The sequence below is a fragment of the Salvelinus sp. IW2-2015 genome, linkage group LG19 (assembly GCF_002910315.2).
Source record: "Salvelinus sp. IW2-2015 linkage group LG19, ASM291031v2, whole genome shotgun sequence".
Taxonomy (NCBI): domain Eukaryota; kingdom Metazoa; phylum Chordata; class Actinopteri; order Salmoniformes; family Salmonidae; genus Salvelinus; species Salvelinus sp. IW2-2015.
The window spans coordinates 34,430,447-34,445,544 of NC_036859.1; the positions used below are offsets into that span (position 1 = coordinate 34,430,447).

General features: G+C 44.6%; 1 protein-coding gene across 1 annotated transcript in view; it reads left to right on the top strand.

The window, feature by feature from the left end:
- The window catches only part of LOC111979683 (carboxyl-terminal PDZ ligand of neuronal nitric oxide synthase protein-like), a 58,673-nt gene that overhangs the window by 40,141 nt on the left and 3,434 nt on the right, over positions 1-15,098 (top strand). The window contains exon 8 of the mRNA XM_024010313.2: positions 7,614-7,766. Within this exon, the coding sequence (XP_023866081.2) occupies positions 7,614-7,766 (153 nt within the window). The remainder of the gene's footprint in view (positions 1-7,613; positions 7,767-15,098) is intronic.

The window sequence follows — 15,098 nt, forward strand, 5'->3', positions numbered from 1 at the left end:
CGAGAGAGATCCTGTTTTGATAGCATCCTGAAATTACTAAATTGGCCTTGTGGTCCAGATGGTTATTTTTCGAGAGCCAGTGCTAGTATCTCTCAAAAGGGTCGTGAGTTCCACTTACCGGTTGGGCCATGTAAAAGGAAAATTAGTGGTGATCTTTTTGGATTGCGGCAAATCTACTGGAAATTAGCCCAAATGATCGTCATACGGTAACAGTATGCTACTTTAACTATAACATAGGTAACACAAATATCATAAACATATAACGATGTTATTATTCGCGCCATAGGAGCACACCGTCTCACACACACCCAGACACTTGCCTGTGCTTACCTGACACACAGTAGTGATTGACCCAGCCTTGTGGGCAGCATTCCCTCCCAAGTATGGAATGTGAGGCATTTATAAGCACCTTTGTCAATGTGCCGCTGGTACCCAAGACAACCCACCTTCGGCCTTGTGGCATTATCGCTCCTAAGGAGGCAGAGAATTGTAGTAACGTATGGAAAATTGAAATTATTTTTGGCTCTATAATACCTAATGGATTTTTGAGTTGTTGTGGCCTTGTAGGGTTCCAAGGAAAGCTTGAGATCCTACGCGGCTCTTGGAATGAAACCAATTCCCATGTACAACGACGCATGTTCGTTATCGTAATTCACTGTGCCGTCTAAAACTTCTCTCGCTGCCCTTTGCTTGTTGTCCTCTACGTGCTTCATCCCCGTCTCCTCTGCTCCGCCCTCCCCTCCTCTGCCCCCTCCCCCCTCTGTCTCTCCCCTCCTCCCCTCCCTATCTCTCGCCCTCACCTTCCCTTCTCACTCTTCTCTCCCCCCTCCTCGGCCTCCACTCACCTACTTGCCTCCTCCCCTTTTCTCCACCCCTCACCCCCTATATGTCGCCGAGGCCATGCGCATCTGTGCGGAAGTGGCCTCGAGGCCTTTGACGTGTGCCACCAGCGGTGCACCCTGCAGCAGACAGGGGGAAGCCAGAGCTCGTGAGGATGGACGTGGGACACCAATGCGCTGCCCACAGACGCAGATGGGGAAGACGCCGTGCCAGTGTGACTCACTTGCCACGGCACCATACTGTCTTATCACGCTAGTATCCAGGCATTTTTATTACCCAATACCATTAATTACGCTAGAAACCCATTTACTACCAGCTTAGAAACATTTTATTACCGTAGAACCATCCTTATTACCTAGAATACCATCTATAATTACCTAGAACCATCCTATTACCTAGGCATCTTATTACCAAGTAGAGCGATCGTATTACCATAGAGCACCGCCTACTTACCTAGAGCCATCTTATTAACCGTGGAACCATTTATGTACCTAAACCAGTCCTATTACACTAGATCCTCACTTATTACCTGGAACCATCTTATTAGCCTAGAACCGTGTCTATTAACCTCAGATCCATCTTATTACCTAGATCATCTCATTACGTAGTACTGTCTTAAATTATCTAGAACATCTTATTACCTAGAACATAGTAATTACTAAACCATCTTAATACCATAGAATCATAATCGATGACCTAGATCCACTTATAGCTAGATTCGGCAATCTTATTCTACATATCTGTCTTATCTAATCTAGAAACCCATCTTAATGTACACATAGAAGCATTCTTTACTAGTAACCAGCTTATTACATAGACCATATTTTACGCATAGACCATATTATTAACCTAGAACATAGTATTAGACACATAGATCATCTTCTTGACTAGTACTGGTCTATTATCTAACTCTTAGAATCACATCTGTACCACCTAACCGGGAACGATAACCTCAAGAACACCATCGATTTATTTAGACCGGGCGGGATATGTAGATCCATCATTATTACAGAGACACCGAGTAGGTTATTACTCGATGAACCTATCTTATTACCTGATACGAGCAGGCAGTGAAGGCTCTAACTTACGTAGAACTCCGTAGAACGATCTTATTACCTGAGACACCATCAACTGTAGGCGTCTATTGACACTAGACCATTAATGTATTGAACGGGGCGCAGTATAGTACATACTGGTTTCTATATTTGCACATGTGGGACATTCTCTCTTCTGAGACTCAAATCAGTTAGAGTGTGACTCTAGAGAGAGTGGAGAGCAGGGGGCCAAACTTTGGATTCGATGTTTCAAGCGTCTTTGGGTTGAGAAAAATCTCTTAATAATAACATAGTTTTGTATAAAGGAATGGTTATGTTATACGTTTTTTGCTGGTGGTGTAGTTTGGTCCTATTTTAGTATTGTTTATGATTTGTTTTGTCTGTCTCCATCCATCTCTCTCTTTCTCCATCTCCATCTCTCTCTTCCATCCATCTCTCTCCATCCACCTCTCTCATTCAGCCAAGACGAAGTTGGCATTGTCTGATTCGACGACTTGAAGCCACCACAGAGGAGAGCATCGCCTGTTTTGTCATCTGACCTGGAACAAGACCAAAAGCAAGGACCTTCTTAGTAAAGATGGGAAGGTACTGTATGACCTGAAGTCTTATTCATTACATCACACTGTAACGAACACGTCTTGCAAGCAGAAAATGTATGTGGACACCTGCTCATCAAACATCTCATTCCAGAATCATGGGCATTCATATGGAGTTGGTCCCCCCTTTGCTGCAGTAACAGCAAACTCTTCTGGAAGGCTTTCCACTAGATTTTGGAACATTGCTGCAGGGACTTGCTTCGTTCAGCCACAAGAGCATTAGTGTGTATGGGTACTGATGTTGGTTGATTAGACCTGGCTCGCAGTCGGCGTTCCAATTTATCCAAAGGTGTTCAATGGGGTTGAGGTCAGGGCTCTGTGCAGGCCAGTCAAGTTCTTCCACACCGATCTCAACAAACCATTTCTCGTGGACCTCGCTTTGTGCACGTGGGCATTGTATAAGGGCACAAGGCGAGACCCAAATGCAGAGAAAGGAGGCAAATGATTGAGCTCCGATATTTATTAGAACAAAAGGGGTAGGCAAAAGGCAGGTCGGAGACAGGCGAGAGTTCTTAAAACCAGGAAGACAAGGAAAAAACAGAGACTGGGAAAAATAGGAGCCACGGAACAACGTCAGTTGACTTGGCAAAACAAGATGAACTGGCACAGAGAGACAGGAACACAGGGATAATACACAGGGATAATAAGCGACACTGGAGGGGGTGGAGACAAGCAAGGACAGGTGAACAGAAAATCAGGGCGTGACACGTTGTCATGCTGAAACATGAAGGGGCCTTCCCCAATTTGTTGCCTCAAAGTTGGAAGCACAGAATCTATAACATCATTGTATTCTGTAGCGTTAAAGATTTCCATTCACTGGAACGAAGGGGTCTAGCCTGAACTATGAAAAACAGCCCCAGACCATTATTCCTCCTCCACCAAATTTTACAGTTGTCTCTATGCATTGGTGGCAGGTAGCGTTTTCCTGGCATCCACCCAACCCAGATTAGTTCGTTGGACTGCCAGATGGTGAAGTGTGATTCATCACTCCAGAGAATGCGTTTCCACTGCTCCAGAGTCCAATGGCGGCAACTTTACACCACTCCAGCCGACGCTTGACATTGCGTATGGTGATCTTAGGCTTGTGTGCGGCTGCTCGGCCTTGGAAATCCATTTCATGAAGCTGCCAACGAACAGTTTTTGTGCTGACATTGCTTCAAGAGGCAGTTTGAGAATCGGTGTTGGAACCGAGGACAGACGATTTTTACGCGCTACGGATTTCAGCACTCGCCAGTCGCGTTCTGGAGGTGTGGGTGGCCTACCACTTCACAGCTGAGCCATTGTTACTCCTAGACGTTTCCACTTCCACATAAACAGCACTTACAGTTTACCGGGGCAGCTTAGCAGGGCAGAAATTTGACGAACTGACTTGAGCGTCCCACGTTGAAGCTTTTGCGGATTGAACAACTGAGCTAGGGTAATTACTCTGTAGGTGGACTGAATGTTCTCCTGTTGTCGTTATCTGTGTTTGTTGTCATAAGGTTGAGAAATATTTCATAGGGTGGTGCTGTAAATATAATGTGTTCCTATGTTTTATTGATGAAAAACAAGCATGATGCCCTCCAGTGCTCTACTAACCAGTGTCATACAACCCACTCACTATCTATTATCTCTCTCTCTCTCTCTCTCTCTCTCTCTCTCTCTCTCTCTCTCTCTCTCCTCTCTCTCTCTCTCTCTCTCTCTCTCTCTCTCTCTTCTCTCTCTCTCTCTCTCTCTCTCGTCTCCTCTCCTCTCTCTCTCATTCCATATTGATATGATAAGGTCTATGGTGGGGGACTTCTGTGTTTGAGCCAATGGTTGTTAGCAAGATGATGAAAGTATTGTGTATTCTAGATGTCTTGTTTTACAGTAAACGTCTTATCTAACAACGGAGTTCAAGAAATAGAGTTCAGAAAACATTTACCAATAAACTAAAGTAGAAAAATATAATCAAATCAAAAAGTAACACAAGAAAATGACATAACAATAACGAGGCTTTATACAGGGGGTACCAGTCCCAGGTCAATGTGTGGGGGTACAGGTTAGTCCAGGTCATTTGGAAAGTGACTGCATAGATAATAGACAGCAAGTAGCAGCAATGTAAACACAAAGMGGGGGAGGCATACATTGTGGCCATTTGATTAATTGTTCTTATGGCTTATGGCTTGGGGGTGGGAGCTGTTAAGGAGCCTTTTGGTCCTAGACTTGGCGCTCCGGTATCGCTTGCCGAGCGGTAGCAGAGTGAACAGTGAACAACCTCTATGCAGACGACACCATTCTGTATACATCTGGCCCTTCTTTGGACACTGTGTTAACAAACCTCCAAACGAMCTTCAATGCCATACAACACTCCTTCCYTGGCCTCCAACTAAACGSATGCTTTTCAACCGATCGCTGCCCGTGTAACAGTATAGCACCCGTWGCTCCATAAAAGCCGCTGCCCTTGCAGAGCAAGGGGAACAACTACTTCAAGGTCTCAGAGCGAGTGACGTCACCAATTGAAACGCTATTAGCGCACACCCCGCTAACTAGCTAGCCATTTCACATCGGTTACACCCGCACCTGCCTGTCCGACTAGCATCACTACTTGCCTTACCTCCGTTATCCTACCTCATTTGCACACACTGTATATAGACTTTTTCTATTGTATTATTGACTGTACGTTTGTTTATTCCATGTGTAACTCTGTGTTGTTGTTTGTGTCGCACTGCTTTGCTTTATCTTGGCCAGGTCGCAGTTGTYAATGAGAACTTGTTCTCAACTGGCCTACCTGGTTAAATAAAGGTGAAATAATATTTTTTTTAACAGTCTATGACTTGGGTGACTGGAGTCTTTGACAATTGTTTGGGACTTCCACTGACACCGCCTAGTAAAAAGGTCCTGGATGTCAGGAAGCTTGGCCCCAGTGATGTACTGGGCCATACACAGTTACTCTGTAGCGCCTTACGGTCAGAAGCCGAGCAGTTGCCYTACCAGGCAGTGATGCAACCAGTCAGGATGCTCTTAATGGTGCAGCTGTAGATCTTTTTGAGGATCTGGGGACCCATGCCAAATCTTTTCAGTCTCCTGAGGGGGAAAAGGTGCTGTGCCCTCTTCACGACTGTCTTGGTGTGTTTGAACCATGATAGTTTGTTGGTGATGTGGACATCAAGGAACTTTAAACTCTCGACCCGCTCCACTGTCGATGTTAATGGGGGCCTGTTTCCACTCTTTTTCCTATAGTCCACGATCAGCTCATTTGTCTTGCTCACATTGAGGGAGAGGTTTTTGTCCTGGCACCACAATTGTTGTGTCGTCAGTAAACMTAATGATGGTGTTGGWMTCGTGCTTGACCACGCAGTCGTGGSTGAACAGGGAGTACAGGAGGGGACTAAGCATTTTTTGGGCACCCTGGTGTTGAACGCTGAGCRSTATTCAATGAACAGCATTCTCACATAGGTGTTCCTTTTGTCCAGGTGGGAAAGATCAGCGTGGAGTGCGATTGAGGATCTGTGGATCTGTTGGGGTGGTATGCGAATTGGAGTGGGTCTAGGGTTTCTGGCATGATGGTGTTGATGTGAGCCATGACCAGCCTTTCGAAGCACTTCATGGCTACCGACGTGAGTGCTACAGGGCGGTAATCACTTAGGCAGGTTACCTTCGCTTTCTTGGGCACAAGATGCTGGTCTCTTTGAGACATGTAGGTATTAGGTCAGGGRGAGGTAGAAAATGTCAGTGAAAACKCGTGAATGTTGACCTGTTTAAAGGTCTTGCTCACATTGGCTATGGAGAGTGTGATCACACAGTCGTCTGGAACAGCTGGTGCTCTCATGCATGTCTGATAGGCTCGCGTGACTAGGCAGCTCGCGGCTGGGTTTCCCTTTGTGGTCCGTAATAGTTTTCAAGCCCTCCCATATCTGACGAGCATCAGAGCCAGTGAGTAGGATGCAGTCTTAGTCCTCTATTGACGCTTTGCCTGTTTGATGATTAGTCGGATTTCTTATAAGCGTCCGGATGAGTGTGCCTCTCCTTGAAAGCTGCAGCTCTAGCCTTTAGCTCGGTGTAGATGTTACCTGTAATCCATGGCTTCTGTTTGGGATATGTACGTACGGTCACTGTGGGACAATGTCATCGATGCACTTYGAGTAGAGGACAGTTGAACGGTCTGGTCTGTCTCRACTGTATACCATCAATATACTTTAATTAATGAACTAATAATCTAATGATAATCCTCTATGAGCTGAGATAGACCCTAAACTCCATCAAACCAGATTGTCTTTGTACTGTAACATGCGGTAGATGTCTGTCACAAAAMCTAACATGCTGTACAACACAAGAAGGTACTCAAAGACCCCCATAAATACTGTCAGACATAACAACCACTCTCTTCCAGACCACTATTTATAGTCTCCCTTGTAAAAGGTATTCTTTCCCTTTCTCTRTCTGCTTGTCAATAACTTTCTATCTTCCTATCTTCCCATCTCTCTTTCTCTCTCTAKCTCTTTGTTAATAGCTTCATCTTGCCTCTCTGATTGTATCAACCTCTTTTGTAGCCTGTWGTATTGTATTGAACCGTATTGTGTTGAATCCCAGCCCGGTGTATTCATAGCACAGAGATAATCACTGCTAGTTTGGAGCTGTTCTTGGTGCTGTGTCGTTATTTCTTGATGATGGTAGGCTTATTAAGTGAAGAGCTAAATGAAGTCCAATAGGTTTCCAAATTGAGCTTTCACTATTGTGGTATACGCAATTATAACACGCAGTAACATAGTGACACCATTCACCAATGGGAAATCAAGGCTAATACTATCAGACAGAATAGAAATCATGACAGTTTTGCTCAACATAAAGATAACAGTATTATTAACTCATTCCTGCCTGCATGAACATACAAATATGTACAGTATGGGCTTGTAAAATTTCAGTAACTTCCCCAGAATGTACAGTTTTTTTCTGAAATCCCGATTTGAGGACTCCCAGAATCAGGAGGGAATAAACAGGCAATCTGGGAATTCAACCGGGATTTCTGGGAAAAACAGGAGATTTGGGGAAAAGTTACTGGAATCTTGCACCCTAACAATATGTAATGTAACGTGCACCCTCCTATCCTCATTCATTATAGATCACTAACAACTGACCTGGTGCTCTTTATTCCCCATCCAAGGACCCAGCCCTGCAGCTGACCTCCCCCAGAACGGGGCCATCCGTGTCGGACCTCTTGGCCCTGGACTCCCCCCGCTCAGTGGAGCACCAGGTGCAGCTGCTCCAGAGACTGCTCCAGCAGCAAGAGCAGCAGGCCCAGGCTGCTGCAGCACAGGTAGACACATTTTCAAACTTTTCCAAATTACAGTTTGTCTTGTTGAATGCGGCTTATGAGTAACATTGGCATAGTTTGATTAGCCAAAATACTGTACATTTCACTGTTTGTTATGGTAGTTTAGATCAAAAAGAGACGATTAAACTTGAGCCACAGTACCTTGGCAGATTATTAGCTAGCTAGAAATCTCTTACAGCATTTTCTGTGGTGAGCACAAGTGGCTATTTCATAATGTGTCTGAACCATCACTATAAACAGTAACGTGTGTATTATAAATACGACATTTTATATATTGAGTTTTTTTGTTCATATTTCCGAATGTGTTTACGTTATTGAACGCACCACACACCTCTGGAAAACTTTTAAGTAGTTCAKTTAGTGTTTATTTTGTTTAATTGGTTCGTGCTACCCTGAGCTACCACTCTAATGACTGACAGTTCAACAAGGGAGAGGCATTGCCTTTTGCTGCTGGGGCGATAATGAATGATAAGACAGTGCTCTTCATCAAAGGTCTGCTGGTGTAAGAAGACACCAGCAGTGACTAACGAGCTCAACGGTGTCACTCTACACTCTCTACTCTGTTTCTCATTCTCTCATGTCATTCCTGTAATCACATGGCTTGGTCTAATGAGGTTTGGGATGGTTTTTGGTTATAACGACGAACAGAGGCAGAATCACAGGAGTGAAGAAACGTTCACTTTGATCCTGGATCAGTGGATGTGTGTTTGTGAATTTTAGTCAGATATTTTGGGGTATTTCTGTGTGTGTATGTTCAATAACCTCTGGGTGCATATTCATTTATATTATTTTACTGTGTGTGTGTGTATGTGTMTGCGTCCTCACAAATATAGTAATACACAAATGTGTGTGGGTTCGCATTTTTGCATGCATGCGCCTGGTGTGTAAGCATGCACACGAACATACAGTATCTACATACACTACCTACATACAGTATCTACATACATCCTATCGGCTGATTGGTGCTGTGGAACCATCGATCTCTCTCGCCTCTCCGGTTTGGGCATTCCGGGCGCAGGCACGCTTGGATTGGTGCCTACCTGCAGGTCGTCTACCAGGTGGCTTCGTGGCTGAGAATCTGTCGTCGACCCACGTGCTCTCCACTTGGTTGTCCCCAGGGTTTGTTCTAGGCCCTCTCCTTTCTCGCTTAGCACCCAGTCTTGGCTCTGTTCATATCTCACATGGTCTCTCTATCATTGCTATGCAGGCGGAACAATTACTCTTGTCTTTCCCTGTTGATACCAGGTGGCGATTCGCATCTTGCATGTCATGGCAAACATATCGAGTGTGGTGAGGATTCACCACCGTCAAGCTGGAACCTCGGCAACGCTGGGTGTGCTTCCTCCGGGGAAGGGGCCGTTCCATGATCTCAGCATCCGGTTTGACAACTCCATTGTTGTCTCTCCAGAGTGCATAAGACCTTGGCGTGTACTGGACAACCCTGTCCGTTTCTCAATAACTCAGCGGTGGACCCGTTCCGTTGTAGGTTCTATGTCTACAACATTGCAGAGTATCGACTGCCTCACCAGGAAGACGGCGCAGGTCCTAATCAAGGTTGTCATTCCCGTTGGATTCCTGAACTCGCTGTTGTGCTGGGCTCCTGCTGTGCCATATAAACACTAAATCATCCAGACGCCGAGCCCGTTGGTGTTCACCTTCCCAAGTTCTCTCACGTAACGGTCCTCCAGCTCTTCCAAGGTTCCAGGTGAAGCTTCGATCGCTACGAGACCATGTTGCTGCTAGGGTGTGAGGGGAACGGCACCTCCCGTACCTTCGGTCTGATCAGGCCCTCACCCAACAGAGGCTGCGTTCATCCACCTCTGGCCTGTAGCCTCCTACCTCTGAGGAAGTACGCAGTTCGCGCTAAGCCCAGTCAAAACTGTCGCTGTCTGGCCCCATTTCCTTGTGGAAAATCCTCACGACGCCAGGTCGCGGAGTCAATCACCACCTTACGGAGACACCTGAACCACCTGTATTAAGGAATTCTAGGATAGGCCTATTAAAGTTCTTCTACCCTCCCCCTTAAGAGGTTAGATGCACTATTGTAACGTGGTGTTCATGATTCAGTAGGTGAATGCACCGAATTTGTAAGTCGCTCTTGGATAAGAGCGTATGCTAAGACTTAAATGTAATGGTAATATGTGTGATCAGATTAATTGGCTCAACCTCTCTCTAAGAGTGTGATAGTTATGGGCTCAAAACGACCAAGTCATGTAGTATTAACGACCAGCGTATGTGATATACGGACCAGGTCAATGTTAGATTAAGCCAGAGTCATGTAGATTACCAGCACCCAGAGTCTCTAGTGAATATAAGACAGAGTCATGTAGATAGTACAGACCGAGTCATGTGCTACATAAGACAGAGTGCATGTAGATATACAGCGAGTCTTAGAATTACAGACCAGGTCATGTGCTATTACGACGGTTCATGTTAGATTCAGGACCGATTCGTGTGTTAGACAGGTCGTGTGAGATATTACGCCAGAGTCGTGTAGATATACGACAGGTCGTGTAGTATTACGCCAGAGTCGTGTTAGATTCGACCGGTCTTGTATACAGACCAGAGTATGTAGATTTACAGACCAGAGCTTACTGTAAATATTACGACAGATCTGTTAGAATTAACCGCAGGTCCTTTGTATATGATACGACCTGAGTCATCTAGTCTTCAGATATGTTGGGATACAGACCAAGAGTCTGTTAGCTATACAGACCGAGTCCTTTAGTATTGTTACAGACAGGTCTATATTTAGATTTATGATACAGCGAGTCATGTGAGTTACAGCCAGAGTCCTGTGATAATTACAGACCTGAGTTTCATATAGATATACAGACAGAGTCATGTAGATATACGCCAGAGTAGTATAGTATACAGGACAGGTATGTGAATATACACGACCGAGTATGTGGTATCAGACCAGAGTATGTGATGTTCCAGACAGAAGTCTAGTATACAGACCGAGTCCTTTAGGTATATGATTACAGTACCAGAGTATATATTTAGATATGATCACAGACCAGAGTCATTGGTGTGATACGCCAGGTCCTTTGATATTATGATCACCCGACGAGTCATATATGTTCGTGATATGATACAGCCAGGTCTATTTTGACATTTGATACAGCCAGGTCCTTTAGAATATATGATACGACGGTATATATTTAGATATGATACAGCCAGAGTCAGATATTTAGATATATGATACGACCAGACGTCATATATTTAGTTATGATACGCCAGAGTATAGTTATTTTGTATATATTGATACCGAAGGAGTCATTATTTTAGATATATACCAGACCAGGTCATATATTTGATAGATGATACAGACCAGAGTATTATATTTAAGAGTATTGACAAGGACCAGAGTATATATTTTTATATCATAGTGACAGCGGTCATATATTTAGTATTATGATTTCGACATCATATTTTAGATATTTGACACAGACCAGGAGTATATATTTGATTTATGATACGCCGATCTAGTTTTCAGATTGCTCGAAAAGGCGACCAAGTACAATGCCAATCAAGCCAGGGAGTAGACACGGCAAGCGAAGTATTGCTGAGACAAATATATAAAAAATATAAACCAATGCAACAACATGTAACAACTGCATCAAATATAAACAAATGTGACCATATAACAACGGAAAATAACAAATAATACTATCACATATGTACCACAATGCCACACACACACTATTTAGCAGTTAACCATATAAACAATTATAAAAATCGTAAACAAATATCAAATAAATATGAACAATATCAAAGAAATATACATATATAAACCATATTCAATAATTACAATATAAAAAAATATCAATAATATAAACAATATCAAAGGAATATACATACTACTAACACAAATATCAGTAATAACAAATATAACAATATCAAATTAATATAAACCCAATATTTTATATAAAAATATCTAGGAATTATTAAACAATATTCTAATAAGTATTACCAACAGTATCCCAAGAATACATACATATAAACAATTCAATAAAGTATAACAAATATACAATATCCAATAATAAACAAAGTATCTATGAATTTACAATATTAATAATATGAACAATATCAGAACAAGTACTGTGAGCAAGAGTTGGGAGGGAGGAGAACTGTCAACAGACACACTTAGCACGTACTGTATATTGTAATACTAGTGAAGCAGACTGGGGGCTTTACCACAGCCTCTCATAGTCCAGACAGTTGAGGGTCTCTGCGTCAGCACGTTGAAGAGGCGTGCTGCGCCTCAGCCGCCCGTCGCCATGCCCGGCTCTCCCTGTCCCTGCTTCTCGGGTCCGTGTTGGTCCGTATTTACCGCACCGATCCCGGGATCCGGACCGGAGGACTCCAGGGTCCAAGGCGATCCTCTCCACCCACAGGGAGGTCCCCGTTCTGGGCCGCCTGAGCTCGGACTTTCCCCTCTGGGTTTTGGTTTGGTGGGGCTCGCTTCCCGTGCGGCGGGGAGCGGAAGCCTCCGGCTCAGGCACTGCCGCAGGCCAGGAGAGGCTCTCCGGGCTGGGTCCCTGGTGGAGAGGACCTGTTAGAGGTGGAGGCCGTGGGCCATTGGTTGATTGGGTGACCCGGGGGGGACCATGGAGGTGGGTGTGTGGGCATCACGCAGGGGGCTTGCACGGAGGTGTCTCAGCAAACTGTCGTGGGAGCAGTGTGGAGAAAACAGACTGAGGAGAGACGGCGAGATTGAAGAGGGATATAATGAAGTATACAAAATAATAAGAAGGCATTCAGTGGAAGAAGATGATGGAGGGAATAGCGGGAGGAGAGAGGAGAGAGGAAGGTGATTGAGGGGATAATTGAGAGCGGGTTATGTAAACTGGAAGGGCGAGATGACAGGCAACGAAACAGGCAAATAACAGGCAAGATGACGGCGAGCATGACATGGCAATGATGCAGGAGATGACAGGCAAGTAACAGCATAACAGCAGATGACAGGTAAGTGACAGGCAAGATGACAGGCAGAGATGTAGGAAAATAACGGCATGACGGCAAGATGACAGGCAAGAAGTAGCAGGCAGGAACAGGCAAGTAAACAGGCAATGTCACGCCTGCCTTAAAGAGCCTTTGTGTGCTGAAATAGGGGTGTGATATAGGGTGGGCATTCTAGTTTTCTGTTTCTGATGTTGGTGTGTTTTGATTCACCAATTCGGAGGCAGCCATCTATCGTTTGCTCCTTTGATCTGGGAATTCAGATATAAGTTTGTTCATGTTCCTTTTGGGTTTTATGGGATCTTGTCTTTTTGTTTGTTGCTTTATGCACGACTAGCTTTAACGTTCGGTTTGTGTTCATTGTTTTTTCGGCGTGTGTACATTTTCAAAAAAGAACCACCGATCACCTTGGTCCGCGTCCATTTATATTTCTGACGCGAGCCCGTAAACAGACGAAGATAAGGCCAAGATGATGAACAGGCAAGAATGACAGCAAGATTACCAGGCAGATTGACAGGCAACGATGACAGGCAGATAACAGGCGATTTGACAGAGATGACAAGGCCAGATGGAGATAAGCAGATACAGGCAGAAACAGGCAAGATGACAGGCAATGAGAACTGACCCGAATGAGGAGATGCAGGCAGATGCAGAATGACAAGGCAAGATGACAGCGTTGCTGATGAGCTGAAATGTTGTCAAAGTTGATGATAAATACATTGACAGTACAGAAGGAGGAGGGAGAAAGGGATGTAAAACAGACTGAGGGGAGAGTGGGAAATAAACAGGGTTCAGAGGGGAGGATAGGAAAGAGAAAAGGATTTAGAGGGGGATGAGAAGAGAAACAGGGTGAAGTTAGGAGAGGGAGAGAGGGAGTGAGAAGAGAAACAGGGATTTGAGGGGGGGAGATGAGAAGAGAAACAGGTGAGAGGGGAGGGATGGAGAAGACAGGGATGAGAGGGGAGAGATGAGAAGAGAACAGGGTGAGAGGGGGGAGATGAGAAGAGAAACAGGATAGGGGGAGAGATGAGAAAGAGAAACAAGGGATGTAGCAAGGGAAGAGGTGAGAAGAAGAACAGGGATGAAGAGGGAGAGGAGAAGAGACGGATGAGAGGGGGAGGATGAGAAGAGAACACAGGGAATGGAGAGGGAGAGTTGAGAGAGAAACCAGGGATGAGGGGGAAGGATAGAGAAGAAAACAGGGTGAGAAAGGGAGAGCATAGAGAGAGAACAAAGGAAAAGATAGAGAACAGAGAGGGGAATAGATGAGAAAAGAGAAACAGGGATGAGAGGGGGAGGATGGCAGAAGAGAACAGGAGACAGAGGATGAAGAAAAGCGGACGAGAGAGATAGAGAAGGAAGAGAACAGGGGATGAGAGGGGAGTAGAATGAGAGAGGACTAGAAGGGAGGAGATGAGAAGACAGAGAAGGAAGAAAGATAGAAAACAGGGATGAGAGAGGGAGGAGAGATGGAGAGACAGGGGATGGAGGGGAAGTAGAGAAGAGAAACAGGGATGAGAAGGGGATTAGATGTAGAAGGAAGGGAATGAAGGAAGAAGGAGAGCTGAGAATAGAAAGAAGATGAAGATAGAGGGGGAGACGAGAAGGAAAAGTGAGGGATAGAGAAAGAGGAAGGATAAGAGCAATTCATATCACTGGAGTGAGTCCCCTCCCAAGCACCTTGAGCTTCCAGCCTCCGACTACTGGTTTGACGTAGGGAGATGTGCTGCGCAGGTCATGTGTTCTGCACGGACGTCTTCTGGACCCGGGCCGTGGCGTTCTGTTCCTCTTGCACGACCCAACTGACCAGCTGGTCTGGAGCAAACGTCTAGGTAGACAGCACACAACACAGCCACACTGGGAGGTGAGATTGTAGTAACACAACGTTTTGCCAGGTATGTAGCCATACTATAGGTTTAGGTTATGTAATGCTAAGGTTACTTGTATGTAGTACTGCTATGTAGATACTGATGTAGGGTACTGTATGTAGGTACTGTTGTAGATACTTGTATGTAGATACTGTAGTAAGGTACTGTATGTAGGTATTAGTGTAGGTCTGTTGTAGATATGTATGTAGGTACTGTATGGTAGGTACTGTATGTAGATACTGTTATGTAGATATTGTATGTGTTGAGTACATAGCTGTATGTGATGAACTGTATGTAGATCTTGTGATGTTAGATATTGTGTAACTGAGATAGTGTAATGTGTTGATGATACTTATGTAACTTATGTAGATATTGTATGTAGAATATGTATGTGTAGATATTGTACGTAGATTACTGTTTAGTGTAGGTAGTGTATGTAGCATCTGTATGTGGTACTGTTGTAGTTACTGTATGTCGATAT